Source organism: Pseudophryne corroboree, chromosome 6 (assembly GCF_028390025.1).
Source record: "Pseudophryne corroboree isolate aPseCor3 chromosome 6, aPseCor3.hap2, whole genome shotgun sequence".
NCBI classification, from domain to species: Eukaryota; Metazoa; Chordata; class Amphibia; order Anura; family Myobatrachidae; genus Pseudophryne; species Pseudophryne corroboree.
Genome location: NC_086449.1, coordinates 529,541,847 through 529,556,929, shown reverse-complemented (window position 1 = coordinate 529,556,929; position 15,083 = coordinate 529,541,847). Strand labels below are relative to the sequence as shown.

Below are 15,083 nucleotides of genomic sequence, written 5' to 3'. Positions count from 1 at the left end.
CTCCTTATACTCACACCCATTACGAGCACGTTGTTAAAAGGCACCTGATAGAGAAGACAGAGCATCCGGCCTCTGATCTGATAAGTGAATCCACCGGGATTCAATTCTTAATCGCGTTAGATTTCACCCGCACCGCTAGAGGAGTGCTGAATTATAAATACATATCGGCGCTCGCAAATTTGTTAGATAATATCACTGAAATGTATGATGACACATTTAGGTATACTGGAAGGGAACTTCAAGCTTACAAAACAGAACTGGTACAGCATAGAATGGTTCTCAATTACCTCACAGCAGTGACAGGCGGATATTGTGTCACACTGGCAACACAATACGGCGTGAAATGTTTCACATATATTACGAATAGCACCGAGGACCCGGTCGAGGTCATAGACCAAAAGATGGACGATATTCTCCAATTGAAGTGGGAATTTCGCAGGAGACACAATCTCACTCTTGCTGCTGTAGGTAATGAGCTGACTGGTTGGGTGTCATGGTTGAACCCGCGAAATTGGTTCTCCAGTTTAGGAGACTGGGCTCAAGGAGTCATAATGGATGTTGGGAAGTTTCTCCTATGTATCTTAGGTGTTGTCATATCGATTGGATTGATATTTAGATGCGGTCAGGCTTTAATGAAGTGCAATCATCGTACTAGGGTAATGAGTTTAAGGAGTGAGGAAACTGTAATTCCAATGGATTTGATTTATGACCCAAATGTAGAAACAATGATGTGATGAAAATGCGATTTCTACGGTCCGTTTCTTTCACCTGTTTTTCCGTTTCCTCCAAGGTAAAAAGACCCACTTGGACGAGGAATTTGATGAGCCGATATACAGACAACAGAGGGATTAAAGAAGAAGTTTTGACAACCTGATACACAGATTTTTGATGAACTATGCCATGGATCCCCAGTTTCCCTAGAAATTTTAAAATTACGCTAGCCCAACACTTTTGTAAATCTATGGACATTGACAGCTTTTGCTCGCACCTTATGGGCAAAAGCACAAAGAAGACTGCATTCAACAGACACCAAACAAGACCTCAATCGACGAATGTACATTTACCTGACATAGAATACCACTGCATTTACCGTAATTATGTCTTTTCTTCATCTCTACAACCTTCAGGTAATTACACACATAGTATAGGGAATACAGGCACAGATATCAGCAATCACATATTCCCCCATTCATGTATCATCAACTAAAATGTGCTCCCCATTTTGTTCAAAATCCGAAAAGAGCTCGGTAAAGTTTGACAGCCCATCCACAGACCCGTACCACGGGATAAGAAGGAATTCAAATGTATACTTCGCAATACCTCGAAGCTTGATTTAAAACACGTACGGCACGATGATACATGACCCCCAAGCACGGATTCATACACACATGCTTCTGCTATCTCACTAGGTCATACCCTTTTCCTACCATCTCCTCTCCTCCCTTACCCAACCATGTAAATGTATTAACCCCTAACATATATTTTTCTTTTTTTTGAAATGTTTTCAGGAAGTGGCAGTTATTGTTGACTGCCAAAGGGTGGACTGTCAAAGTCAGAAAAATATCTCTATGCACACTACCATATTTGCACCTCACACAGGTCCGTGCTGCGCATGCGTACACTCTCCCGTACGTGCGCATACTCACAGTCGCGGGCAGGCGCACGGTATGCGTATTTACGGTAGAGTTTATGTGATCGTAGCGTGCGACTCAATCGTTACATATTTTCACTATATAATGTATTTTGTAGATCATGGTCCCTTTGATAGATTCTGAAAGTTTGGTTAATATAGAATGTTCATGAACAGAGAAATCCCTCTTTGTTTGATACGAAGGGTCAGACAGGAGTAATACAGTGGTGTTTAGTATCCATCGGAAGAATATTTAATTAGAAATATTCCGGTGTTGGTTTGAAGCAGATCAATCGCTCGTGCGAATAGTTATGGACATAAGAAGTTTATGAACATTTACTTTATTTGCACTTTATTACCCATGCGGCGGGAAACCCAGTTTCCCTCCCACCTGAGCTGTTGGAAATAGTCACAGCCCACCTGTATGAATCAACCTATGACCTTTTGTTATGATCCAAGGCCGAATTCCTGTGTCCAATGAACAATGAGATTGTAGGGACCATTGAATTGCATTGTGTGTGGGGCATAAATAGAAAGGCCGATCACATCCAGCTCTCACTCTTCAACGGTTATCATTGCTGAAAATCGGGAGCTGGATGTCCAGAGGCGCATGCGATCGTTTCCTTTTGTGCGTAAGTGTTTCTCCGCAACTATATTGATCTTCTTGTTATTGTGGGCCAATCTCTCTCTCTCCTCCTCTTTCTCTCTTATTTTCTCTTAAATAGTAATTGTATTATATTTCCTGTGTAGTTATCTGGTTAGGTAGTCTATGTTATATTGTAGTGTATGATTTGTATTTGTATTCTTTTGCAAGTATATCATTCAAAATATATATATATATTAGGCGTTGGACCCTGAGCACGGTATCTGTGTATTTCTTATAGTGTTAAGTATTCTCAGAGCGTCAGTGACGCTCGAACAGCTTTAAAGGTAATAAGGTTATTCCATGTTGCATTTACACTCTACCACTACACAAAGGGTTTACTGCATAATACACTGTTTATGGTTTAGATATAAAGGTTTTACATTGTGAGCGTATGCGCCGCTGGTGATCTCTTCGTGGTCTCGAGCGGTCGCATCGCTGTAGCGAATCATTACGGTATTCGGCAGCCAATAGCGTGCCTGCCAGTGATCTCTTGGCCGTGAGCGAACGTAACGCTTGAGCGTCTCGACCACGGCTAAGCGATTGTTACGCAACGTGCGTACCCTTACGGTACTTCATACGTAGTTAGCGTACAGTGTTCTTAGACCTCATAAAGGGTATTATTTACGATAAATATTTAGCTTTATCAGGGTCCTGGTGACCACGGATGCCAGCCTGCGAGGCTGGGGAGCAGTCACACAGGGAAGGAATATCCAGGGCTTATGGTCAAGCCTGGAGACATCACTTCACATAAATATCCTGAAGCTAAGGGCCATTTACAATGCTCTAAGCTTAGCAAGACCTCTGCTTCAAGGTCAGCCGGTGTTGATCCAGTCGGACAACATTACGGCAGTCACCCACGTAAACATACAGGGTGCCACAAGAAGCAGGAGGGCAATGGCAGAAGCTGCAAGGATTCTTCGCTGGGCGAAAAACCATGTGATAGCACTGTCAGCAGTTTACATTCCGGGAGTGGACAACTGGGAAGCAGATTTCCTCAGCACGACCTCCACCCGGGAGAGTAGGGACTTCACCTAGAAGTCTTCCACATGATTATAAACCGTTGGGAAAAACTCGACAGGTATTGCGCCAGGTCAAGGGACCCTCAGGCAATAGCTGTAGATGCTCTGGTAACACCGTGGGTGTACCAATCAGTGTATGGGTTCCCTCCTCTGCCTCTCATACCCAAGGTACTGAGATTGATAAGATGGAGAGGAGTAAGCACTATATTAGTGGCTCCGGATTGGCCAAGAAGGACTTGGTAACCGGAACTTCAAGAGATGCTCACGGAGGATCCGTGGCCTCTACCTCTAAGAAGGGTCCTGCTTCAGCGGGGACCTTGTCTGTTCCTAGACTTGCCGCGGCTGCGTTGACTGCATGGCGGTTGAACGCCGGATCCTGAAGGAAATAGGCATTCCGGATGAAGTCATCCCTATCCTGATCAAGGCCGGGAAGGATTTAACCGCAAAACATTATCACCGCATTTGGCGAAAATATGTTGCGTGGAGCGAGGCCAGTAAGGCTCGACGGAGGAAATTCAACGGGGTCGATTCCTACATTTCCTGCAAACAGGAGTATCTATGGGCCTGAAATTGGGGTCCATTAAGGTTCAAATTTCGGCTCTGTCGATTTTCTTCCAAAAAAAAAGAACTAGCTTCAGTCCCTGAAGTTCAGACGTTTGTTAAAGGGGTACTGCATATACAGCCTCCTTTTGTGCCTTCAGTGGCACTTTGGGATCTCAAGGTGGTTTTTGGGTTCCAAAAGTCACATTGGTTTGACCCACTTAAATCTGTGGAGTTAAAATATCTCACAGAAAAAGTGGTCATGCTGTTGGCTCTGGCCTGGGCCAGGCGCGTGTCAGAATTGGTGGCTTTATCCTGTAAAAGCCCTTATCTGATTTTCCTTTCGGACAGGGCGGAATTGAGGACTCGTCCTCAGTTTCTCCCTAAGGTGGTTTCAGCGTTCACCTGAACCAAACCTATTGTGGTGCCTGCGGCTACTAGGGACTTGGAGGACTCCAAGTTGCTAGACGTTGTCAGGACCCGGAAAATATATGTTTCCAGGACGGCTGGAGTCAGGAAATCTGACTCGCTGTTTATCCTGTATGCACCCAACTAGCTGGGTGCTCCTGCTTCTAAGCAGACTATTGCTCGTTGGATTTGTAGTACAATTCAGCTTGCACATTCTGTGGCAGGCCTGCCACAGCCAAAAAATCTGTAAATGCCCACTCCACAAGGAAGGTGGGCTCATCTTGGGCAGCTGCCCGAGGGATCTCGGCTTTACAACTTTGCCGAGCAGTTACTTGGTCAGGAGCAAATACGTTTGTAAAATTCTACAAATTTGATACCCTGGCTGAGGAGGACCGGGAGTTCTCTCATTGGGTGCTGCAGAGTCATCCGCACTCTCCCGCCCGTTTGGGAGCTTTGGTATAATCCCCATGGTCCTTACGGAGTTCCCAGCATCCACTAGGACGTCAGAGAAAATAAGAATTTACTTACCGATAATTCTATTTCTCGTAGTCCGTAGTGGATGCTGGGCGCCCATCCCAAGTGCGGATTGTCTGCAATACTGGTACATAATTATTGTTACCAAAAAATTCGGGTTATTGCTGTAGTGAGCCATCTTTTCTAGAGGCTCCTCTATTATCATGCTGTTAACTGGGTTCAGATCACAAGTTGTACAGTGTGATTGGTGTGGCTGGTATGAGTCTTACCCGGGATTCAAAATCCTTCCTTATTGTGTACGCTCGTCCGGGCACAGTATCCTAACTGAGGCTTGGAGGAGGGTCATAGGGGGAGGAGCCAGTGCACACCAGGTGATCCTAAAGCTTTCTTTAGATGTGCCCAGACTCCTGCGGAGCCGCTATTCCCCATGGTCCTTACGGAGTTCCCAGCATCCACTACGGACTACGAGAAATAGAATTATCGGTAAGTAAATTCTTATTTTTTTCTTTTTCCATCGAGTATCCTTGATGGTGTGTTTATATTTTATAATTATGTTTAACTCCTGAATAGTGTGTATTTTAATTTACTATTCATGCAGTATACTAACATTAACATATTACATAATGACACATGAATTCTAAAATATAAAATTCTATTTAATGTGACTGAAAGGAATATAAAACAATTTCTGTTCTAGGAATCCAGCTATTTTTTACGTTATACTTTTTAAATACTTTCCTGTTGACTAGACAGCAAAATGGCAGAAAAAACCCAGTTACAGCTTGTGTACATCTGTTCTTTCTACTATAATGAATTATGTACTTTACAGGACAATACCTGTGGCAGCATATTTTGGAAGGACCACTTGAACCTCCAGATGTTGCTGCTCAGTGGAGGGAAGGCAAACTTAGAACAGGAAGAACTGATCTCAGGTATGTGACTGTATTCCAGGTTGTGCAAGGTGTTTCTCAGTATGGTGTTACTGGCTGAGAAAGCAGGCAGCGTACCAAGAAACGCATTGCAGAACATCTCCAGTGAGAACTACTTTTATGTTTTATAAAAATTAATATTTTTGTGCATGCTTTTTTAATTTATCAAATGTTGCTAAATATTTTATTGGTTCAGAAGTGTCATTTTATGTGTTTTATATCTTTATTTTGCTTGATCACTATCTTGCTCTTTATATGTTTGCTGTTACCCTCATTCAGCGCCCACAATATTCCAGGGTACGTATATTTGGGCATACACTAAACCTCCTTCACGGGTACCCTTTCCAGCGCCAGAGAACAACACAATAAAATGTCCAAATATTGTAGGCAAGCAGTTCACCCTTCATGGGCAGAGCGGGACATACCCCCTAACTGTCCTTGCAGATGGACCAAAGTCCTAAGTAGGTCAGTCACTCTAATCCATCACTGCCTCATTAGAAACAGGACCGTTATCAGAGTGTTCTGCTCCCCAGCCTGTTCTTAAAGCTTAAAGTTCTTGTGGCTTCTCTTCATTTATGTTCAGTTGGTGATTGTCTGGATCCTGAAATATTGGGGTTCCTGTTTAGAAAAATTCAATAGGTATATAAACCATGGACAGTCTAGTAATGAGTGAATAGTCTTGCCCTCAACATCCTAGGCTTAACATTTAAAAAACAGACCTGTGCGATCCCCCACCCCCCCTCAGAAGAAAAAACAAACCCCAGTCTATAATTAAGTAACTAGCACTCAAATGTATCCACCCTTACCACCCAATTACTATATTCACAGCAATTCATTGACCTCTCCCTCCGACACTTACTTTCTTTCATTGGCACTCCTCATTGAAAAGGCAGACTATTCTGCCTGCCTGTATTGCTCACAGAAGTCCCAACAGCACTGTATGGCAGGATAGCGTCAGATGGTGTGCACCTTTCCACGGATGTCGCATCCAGCCAATTAGAGCAGAGAGAGTGAGTGCATAAGTGAAGTGAAGAACGGATCTCCAGAGATCCGTCTCTCCAGTAGCTTGTGGCATCCGGCAGCGTAAGTGGCACACACCGGGGGATGTCCCACCTGGTGTCAGCCAAAATACTTCATCGTGTGCCACTGGTTGATAAGTTTTGCAGTAGTTTATTTTATCTTCTTCCCATCTTGTTTGCTTATTTTATTATTAGTAAATGTATTTAGTTTCACATTCAGATATATGTACATGAGTACTTGGTGAATTAACATTGTACTAGCAGTTGCCCTTTTGCTTCTGTCTAGCTTCATCAGCGGCCCTGCAGTTGTTCCTGGGTACTTCTCAGTGGATGTTGGCAATGTGGTTCTTGTCCTCAATGGCAGAGAAGAAACGAAGATTGCTTTTGCCACTCAGTGGTTACAATACACACAGACACTAGTTGACAACCATAAACTCCAGCATGTTTCTGCAGTGCTTCTTGGAAATGAACAGTGCAATAATAACTGGATCCATCCCTACTTGAAGAAGAACGGAGGGTTTTTGGAGATCCTTTTTCTTGTCTACGACAGTTCTTGGACTAACGAAGATGATGTTTACCAGTGGCCCCTGGGGGTGGCTACGTAAGTTCTTAGAAAACAATCTTCTCTTGTATAACTTACCATGACGGAAGATTTTAAGCAATAATAATGTCTTTGAAGGTTTAATGTTTAACAAGATGTTTTTTTATTTTATTAATCCACTTTTGTGTAAAAAAAAAAAAAAAAAAAATATCGTAATTATGAATTGCAAAAAAATGTTTACCTTGCCTATATTACAGAAATAACACGATCATGCCAGCCTGGTGTTTGCAGTATGTGCAGGAACGAGGGCTGTAACTAGAGGTGTGTGAGTGGTGCTGTCACAGAGAGGACAAGGTTCTGGGGCGGCACTGTCTTTCCCCAGGGCTTTTGTTCTGGCCAGCAGAGTTTCTGGAACGGCACCCTGCACCCAGTATCTCTGCTGCAGTGCCACCCTGTAGCCTATGCAGCTCTTTTGATGTGTCCTCAGAACGTTCTGAGCAGTGCTACACTTCCCGGTGCCGGTGGTCCCGCCCCCTCTGTGCGGCATCATTATGTCATGTGCTTAGGGGGTGGGGCTGGCACGCCACTGACAGGAACTGTGGTTTCATGATGCTCACAGTCCCATCTAAGCAATTTAACTCAAAGAGTGATCATTAAGAAAATATTCTGACTTAATCATGATAATTTTCTAACGATCCATTTATCAAGCGTAATTAATATACATGATGGGTTTTTAGAATCAAAGTGCAAATATACTGTTTAACATATCGATAAGTCTGACCTCCCCAGTTTACCATCTGAATATGCCAACTGATTTTATATGTCTTTTATATACTATATAGCACATATGAACATGACATAGTGCAGTAAGCGGGCAGTATGGATTAGTTGTGTTACTACAAACAAATACATGATATTGCAAGATGAGGTTCACAGTTGTTCCTGATTTGATAAGCAATACAGTTTTATTCACACGAATAGCTAAATATTAATAAATTGACTGTTTCCTCAACTGCAGCATATGAACATCAAATAATGTTTCTTGTCATTTCACAGATACAGGAACTTTCCAGCAATTGACCCAAGCTGGTCGTTGGTTCATGATTCTCGGCCATATTTGTGCAACTTTCTAGGAACTATGTATAACAATTCATCTAGGGAGATTCTTATGGAGGTTATAAGGAAGGAGGGACTTGAGCAGTACTGTTGGATCTCCCCCAGAAATCAGTAAGTGCTTATAACTTATAATCAGTGTTTCTGCAGCTGGGTACATTGGTTCCACAGGCAAAACATCGGGGTGTAGAGATGGATCTTGATCCAGGCACCAACAGGCTAAAGCTTTAGATTGTCCCAGGATACATTGGGGCCTCCTCTATAACCCCACCTCCAGGCAATGTGAGCTCCGTTTTGAGTTGGTGCCTGCAGAAGTAGGTCACTTAACAGGGGGGCTGCACTGGGCAGCCCTGAAAAAGCTTTTAAAAGACTTCAAGGGCCGCAGCACTTACATGTCAGAGTGATCTTCTGTGCTGCTGCTCCGTCACCTCCCCAGCGGCATTGCATACTTCCACTGGCTCTGTTCCCGGGTACTTGCGGCAGAGATGCTCCGGCTGTAGGCACACGGTTTCTCCTGGTTCGCGTGGCTGCTACAGAAGGGAGGAGGTAAGGGGGTCCCCCAGGCGGGACCTGCCATTAAATTGCGTTCCAGTCGCAGTCTAAGGAGATGGACTGTGACGCTGGCGTTGACACTGTAACAGAGCAGAGACCCCACTATATCCACCAGGGCATAGGAGTACAGGTTGGATACTAAAATAATTATCTGCATTGTCACTGTGACTGTGTGTGCCTGTATCTGCTGTGTGGATTTCACTTTCAGTGTATCCCACCTTTGTCTATCACTGTATTTTGTACCCTAAGGGACTAGGGGGGGTCAGTCCGAGTTGTTCACTCGCTAGCTACTTTTAGCAGCCGTGCAAACGTATAGTTGCCGCCCATGGGGGAGTGTATTTTTGCTTTGCAAGTGTGCGAACGCCTTTGCAGCCGAGCGCAGCGAAAACACTTTGTGCAGTTTCAGAGTAGCTCTGGACTTACTAAGCCCTTGCGATCACTTCAGTCTTTTTGGTGCCGGAATTGACGTCAGACACCCGCTCTGCAAACGCCTGGACACGCCTGCATTTTTCCAAACACTCCCAGAAAACGGTCAGTTGCCACCCATCAACGCCCTCTTTCTGTCAATCACCTTGCGTTCGGCTATGCGAATGGAATCTTCGCTAAATCCATTGCCCAGCACCGATCCTTTTTGTACCCGTACTACGCGCCTGCGCATTGCAGTGCATACGCATGCGCAGTTTTTGCAGTTTTTTTCCCTGATTGCTGCGCTGCGAAAATCGGCAGCAAGTGATCAACTCGGAATGACCCCCAAGGTGCGTCAGGGTCTCATATATAGTGCTGCACAATATTTACCGTCAAGTGTATTCTATTGTGTGCTCAGTCACATAATACCAGATTTATTCGCTGGTCTTGTGTACTGTGTACAAAGTCACATAGTTCCGGATTTAGACGCTGGTGTTGTGTACTGTGTACGCTGTCACATACTAGGGGATTTATTCGCAGGTAGTGTACTCTGTCTGGCTGCATTGTACTCCTACACTCTGCGGTTACATTCACAATAATGTCTAACAAAGGGCGGGAAATCCACGGATGCTCTTGTATCATGCGCCAGGGATTTGCCTGAGGGGGAAGCTTTGTATGATGGTCTGTGTAATATGTGCCATACATCTCGCAGTCAGTGCGCAGCTCCTGTAACCAATTAGGAGCCACCTTGGGCGGCGTTCTCAACTATGGTCAATACGCTTGTGACACGCCTTACGCCCCCTATGGGACTTCCTGTGCCATTGCAGCCACATACTGTCCCTATGGTAAAGCCGCCTTGTGCGGATAATTTGTGTACCCGGTTGCAGCAATTGAATCTTTGGTTAGACATAAACCTACCCTAAGTCACTCTGGTGTCAAGGGGGCAACTAAGCGGGCCACTTCCTCACAATCCACTAATCTCTCGGAAGATTCTTCCGATAAGGATGGGGAGTATACCGACCCGTCAGGCACTGATACAGCTGCTTCTGATGAGGAATCTACAACTCAGGTTGATGTCCCTGACCTAGTGGTTGCTATTAAGCAAATCCTACAAATAGATGATGATGTGGATCCCACTACTGTGTCTTAAGAAACCTGATGAGTTTAAACGTCAGAAGCTAACTAAAATATTATTACCGCATTCTGACCATTTTGTAGACATACGTCAAGAACCCTGGTTTTCGCCAGGAAAGATATTCTCCCTATCTAAAGTGATGGTAGCTCGTTATCCTCTCCCTTCTGAGTTGTGTAACAAGTGGGAAAAGTCACCACCGGTGGATTCCCATGTCACCCGTCTTATGGTGTCATCTACTTTGCCTGTCACCACTGTCACCTCACTGAAGGAACCGACAGATAAGCGTGTGGTTGCCTGAAGTCTATTTACTCCCTCCTGGGCTGCGAAAGGAATTGAAGCATGGGTTCAGGATATACCTGACACTGCCAGACAATACCTATCTCATATTACCACCACCGCCTATTACATTCAGGAGACGTCTCCTGAGGGAGGTGTGTTGGCGGCCAAGGCATCGACTACGTTCACCCTGACTCGCCATATTTTGTGGTTGAGGTCGTGGAAGGTGGACCTGGACTCCAAAAAGACCTTAGAGGTACTCCCTTTTAAGGGAGACATCCTATTTGGGGAAGATCTCAATAAGATTGTGACTGACTTAGCGGCTGCTAAGACTGCATTCCTCCCGAATACTAATCCTTCTGCACAGAAGGTACCACTTTTATCTCCTTTCGGCCTCAAGGGAAAGCAAAAGGTCAGGCATTCCAAAGACAAGCTCGTGCTACCAAAACCACTAAGCCCAAGGTAAAACAATCCTGGGCAGCCCATCAGCCTGCTTCTAAACACGACAAGCCTGCTGCATGATGGGGCAGGCCTCCCCCTTGGGGATTCCAGGGTGGGAGTCCAACTTCTGCGATTCACCCAGGTCTGGTTAAAGACCACTTCAGACACATGGGTGCAAGAAGTTGTCTCTCACGGGTACGCAGTCTCTTTCAAGAGACGTCCCCCTCGCCAGTTCTGCACAACGGTTATTCCTTTGGATCCGTTGAAGGCGCATGCTTTACATCTGGTTGTGCATTCCCTCCTGTATACAGGAGTGGTAGTGCTGGTAGTACTACTCGGCCCTGTTTCTAGTCCCGAAACCCAATGGGTCTTTCCTGCCTATATGCAATCTCAAATCACTGAACAAGTTTGTGAGAGTGTCCAAGTTCCGTATGGAAACACTGCGCTCAATTGTACTGGCCATGGAGCCCGGAGATTATATGGTATCCCTAGATATACAAGATGCTTACCTGCATATACCTATTGCCATATCGCATCAGCAATATCTGCGGTTTGTGGCAACCTTCACTATCAATTCCAGGCTCTGCCGTTTAGACTGGCCACGGCCCCTCGGATCTTCACCAAGGTTATGGCCGTGATGACGACTCATCTCCATCACCAGGGAGTCAGGATCCTGCCATATCTGGACAACTTGCTGATTCTGGCGAACTCCCACAATGTACTCCTCGGTCATCTACAACTGACAATAGACTTCTTACAAGCTCACGGGTGGCTCATCAACTGGAAGAAGTCCTCGCTAGTCCCTGCTCTGAGCATGGTGCATCTGGGGACACTGCTGGACACACACAGTCAACGGCTGTTTCTGTCTCCAGAGAAGGTCCTGAAACTTCAGGACAGGATCAGATACTTCCTCTCTCTTCCAAGAGTGTCGATACACTCAGCGATGCAAGTACTGGGCCTCATGGTGTCGGCGTTCGATATGGTAGAGTACGCTCAACTTCATTCCCGCCCTCTGCAGAGGTTAATCCTTTGGAAGAAACATTTGTGATGATCCGCAACAAGATACCCCCTTGTTTGTGCCTGGATGACACAGTTACACACAAAATGAACACACGAGGGGGGTTCATTCTTTAAAGAAAACCAAATACCTATGATTACTCGGGTAGATTCACCATAATACAGGGTTGGTGTTGCTCCCCAGAGTCAGAAAACCAAATATTCTAGAAAGAGAAAAGAAGACTCTATCTTGGGGGCACTCTTTGAAATATAAATAGGGCCAGATATACCCTTAGGTATCATTAAAATATAACCTTTAATTGTATCTTTAAAATTAATAGGAATTTGAAAAGGAAAAATATATAAACACACACACAGGTTTATTCATATACACCTTGGGATCACTTGTCTATCACAAGGACTTCAAAGAACACTGATTGCTCACTATGGAGCTTATTGGTTCAGAGAACACTGATTGCTCACCGAGGAGCTTGTTTTAATTATTTTTATTCAGATTTTTTTATAACCAATTATGATCTCTCACTGTTTAAACAACCATATCATGAATAGGTATTGATTTACCGAACGTCAGCTCCTATATTCTCAAACACATGTATAATTATAAAAATTCAAAATTTGCCCAAATGGTATATACACAGTGTTGAGAGAAGCAGAATGCCCATCATATTTATATGGTATCTTATGCGCTCATTAGTAGCCCGACATAAATAGTTGGTATAGAGAGAAAAAAGGAAAGAGTAAAAAAGATGATCAGTATGCCATGGTACATTGCTTCTACTGTCTCACCGTCATGAGCTCAAGGTTTTTGTTAGCTCAGCGGCCGGTGGATGAGAGGGCAGCGACCTTGAAATTTCTGACCAGAAAGAGGATAAGTGGCCGTACTGCTTTCCCTGTTAGAGCGGATGGAATGTCTCGATATCCTAGGACATTGCAGGACACTGCACCGCAATCCAGGGATGAGTGTTAACCGAAATTGAGTACAATTCCTGCCTGTTTAATTTTCAGGTAATTGCAGGGAGATGATAGGGAGTGGTTCAATGTTAAACCAGTGCCGTGCACATTCTCACATAGAAATGCATTTATCAAAAAAGCCGTTCTCCACACAGGCTATTAGCAAAGTACTTTCCCAAATTTATTTTCAGGTATACTTTATCGGTATACTAATATTGTTAGGCTCACTTAACATAATTCATTATTTTCTCTAACATTTGACCATAGGTCACTGAACAATATGTGTTGGGCTAAAAAGTAGCAGCAAACCCAGCTAGAATGAAAAGTTTTAATGACCGCAAACCCAGTCCAGCCGCTGAGATCTCTTTTCGTCATGTACTCTGGTCACTAGGACCGGTGCAGCGGACGGCAAATATGAAAACAGCAGCGCTTCGGGTATTACTGGCCGGAAAAAAGATTAGTAGCTGTGCTGCTTTCCACGTTAGAGCGGTTGCAGCGCCTTGATATCATAGGACAGAGCAAGGACGCTGCACCACAATCCGTGGATGAGAGCTAGCCGAAAATAGGAAGATTACTGTTCTAAAGGCAGCAGGACTTCTGGACGGAGCAGCGTATGTTGGTTGTAGGACCAGTGATTCTAACTTTCACAAGGCGACATTGCCATGCTGATTCCAGCCATGCCAAAACGCGTTTTTACCCGTAGGCTTGCTCACTTCACTGCACTATCTGGCATCAAAAAGGTTAATCCTTTCCAAGTGAAACGGCCTACCTCATCGGATCAGGTCTCACTGGGTCTCCTTGACTCCGGAGGTTCGTCTGTCGCTGACCTGGTGGCTACTGGACCAGCCGTTGAGCAGGGGCCGTCCCTTCCGGATCCCCAACTGGGTCCTAATAACTACGGATGCCAGTCTGAGGGGTTGGGGCGCGGTGTTGGAGCAACACTCTTTCCAGGGTCGGTGGACAACGGTGGAATCACTCCTCCCGATTAACATTCTGGAATTGTGGGCAGTGTTCAATGCTTTGTCTCTCACCCTGCCTCTGATACAGCTCTGTCAGCCGAAGACTGAGGGAGTGCAGGAAGAGATCCCCACCCGCCTGCCCTCTGTAAACGGTTAGTAATATGTGTGGGGCGAGGGGGCGGCCACACACTTAAAAGCCAATCCCGGGAATCCCGATACCCGGGATTGAAAAAATGGCCCGGGATTGGCTTCCCTAGCCACCACGGTGGCATACTTAAACCATCAAGGCGGCACTCGAAGCCGCATGGCAATGATGGAAGTGTCAAAAATCCTTCATTGGGCGGAACGCCATCTGCCAGCAATATCGTCAGTGTTCATTCCGGGAGTCCTCAACTGGGAAGCAGATTTCCTCAGTCGTCAGGACGTGCACGCCGGAGATTGGAGTCTTCATCTGGAACTCTTTCAACTCCTAGTGGACAAGTGGGGCCTACCAGATGTAGACCTGATGGCGTCTACACAACAACAAAGTTCCGGTCTTCGGATCAAGAACCAGGAATCCTCAAGCAGCATTCGTGGACGCACTGGCAATTCCATGGAACTTTCGGCTGCCATACGTGTTCTCTCCAGTGTCACTTCTGCCCAGGGTACTGCGGAAGTTCAAACAAGAAGGAGGAATACTACTTCTAGTCGCTGCAGCGTGGCCAAGACGGCATTGGTTCTCAGACCTGCAGAGTCTATCGATAGAGCGTCCTCTTCTACTTCCTCAATGTCCAGACCTCCTCGTTCAGGGCCCTTGTGTCTACCCGGACCTGGCCAGACTGGCTTTGACGGCGTGGCTCTTGAAGCTTCACTCCTAAGGGCCAAAGGATTCTCCGAGGCGGTGAACTATGCCCGCAAACCGGCATCTGCGCAGATTTATTACAGGGTCTGGAATTCTTACTTCATTTGCTAAGAATTACGATGCTTACAAATTCAGTACTTCCAGACTGCTGGCTTTTCTACAACAAGGCCTTGAATTAGGCCTTCGT

General features: G+C 45.2%; 1 protein-coding gene across 3 annotated transcripts in view; it reads left to right on the top strand.

Moving 5' to 3' along the window:
• Positions 1-15,083, top strand: part of RXYLT1 (ribitol xylosyltransferase 1) — a 113,347-nt gene that overhangs the window by 95,770 nt on the left and 2,494 nt on the right. For all 3 annotated transcript variants that reach the window (XM_063927579.1, XM_063927578.1, XM_063927577.1), the window contains 3 exons: positions 5,547-5,649; positions 6,952-7,266; positions 8,263-8,433. In XM_063927579.1, the coding sequence (XP_063783649.1) occupies positions 5,547-5,649; positions 6,952-7,266; positions 8,263-8,433 (589 nt within the window). The remainder of the gene's footprint in view (positions 1-5,546; positions 5,650-6,951; positions 7,267-8,262; positions 8,434-15,083) is intronic.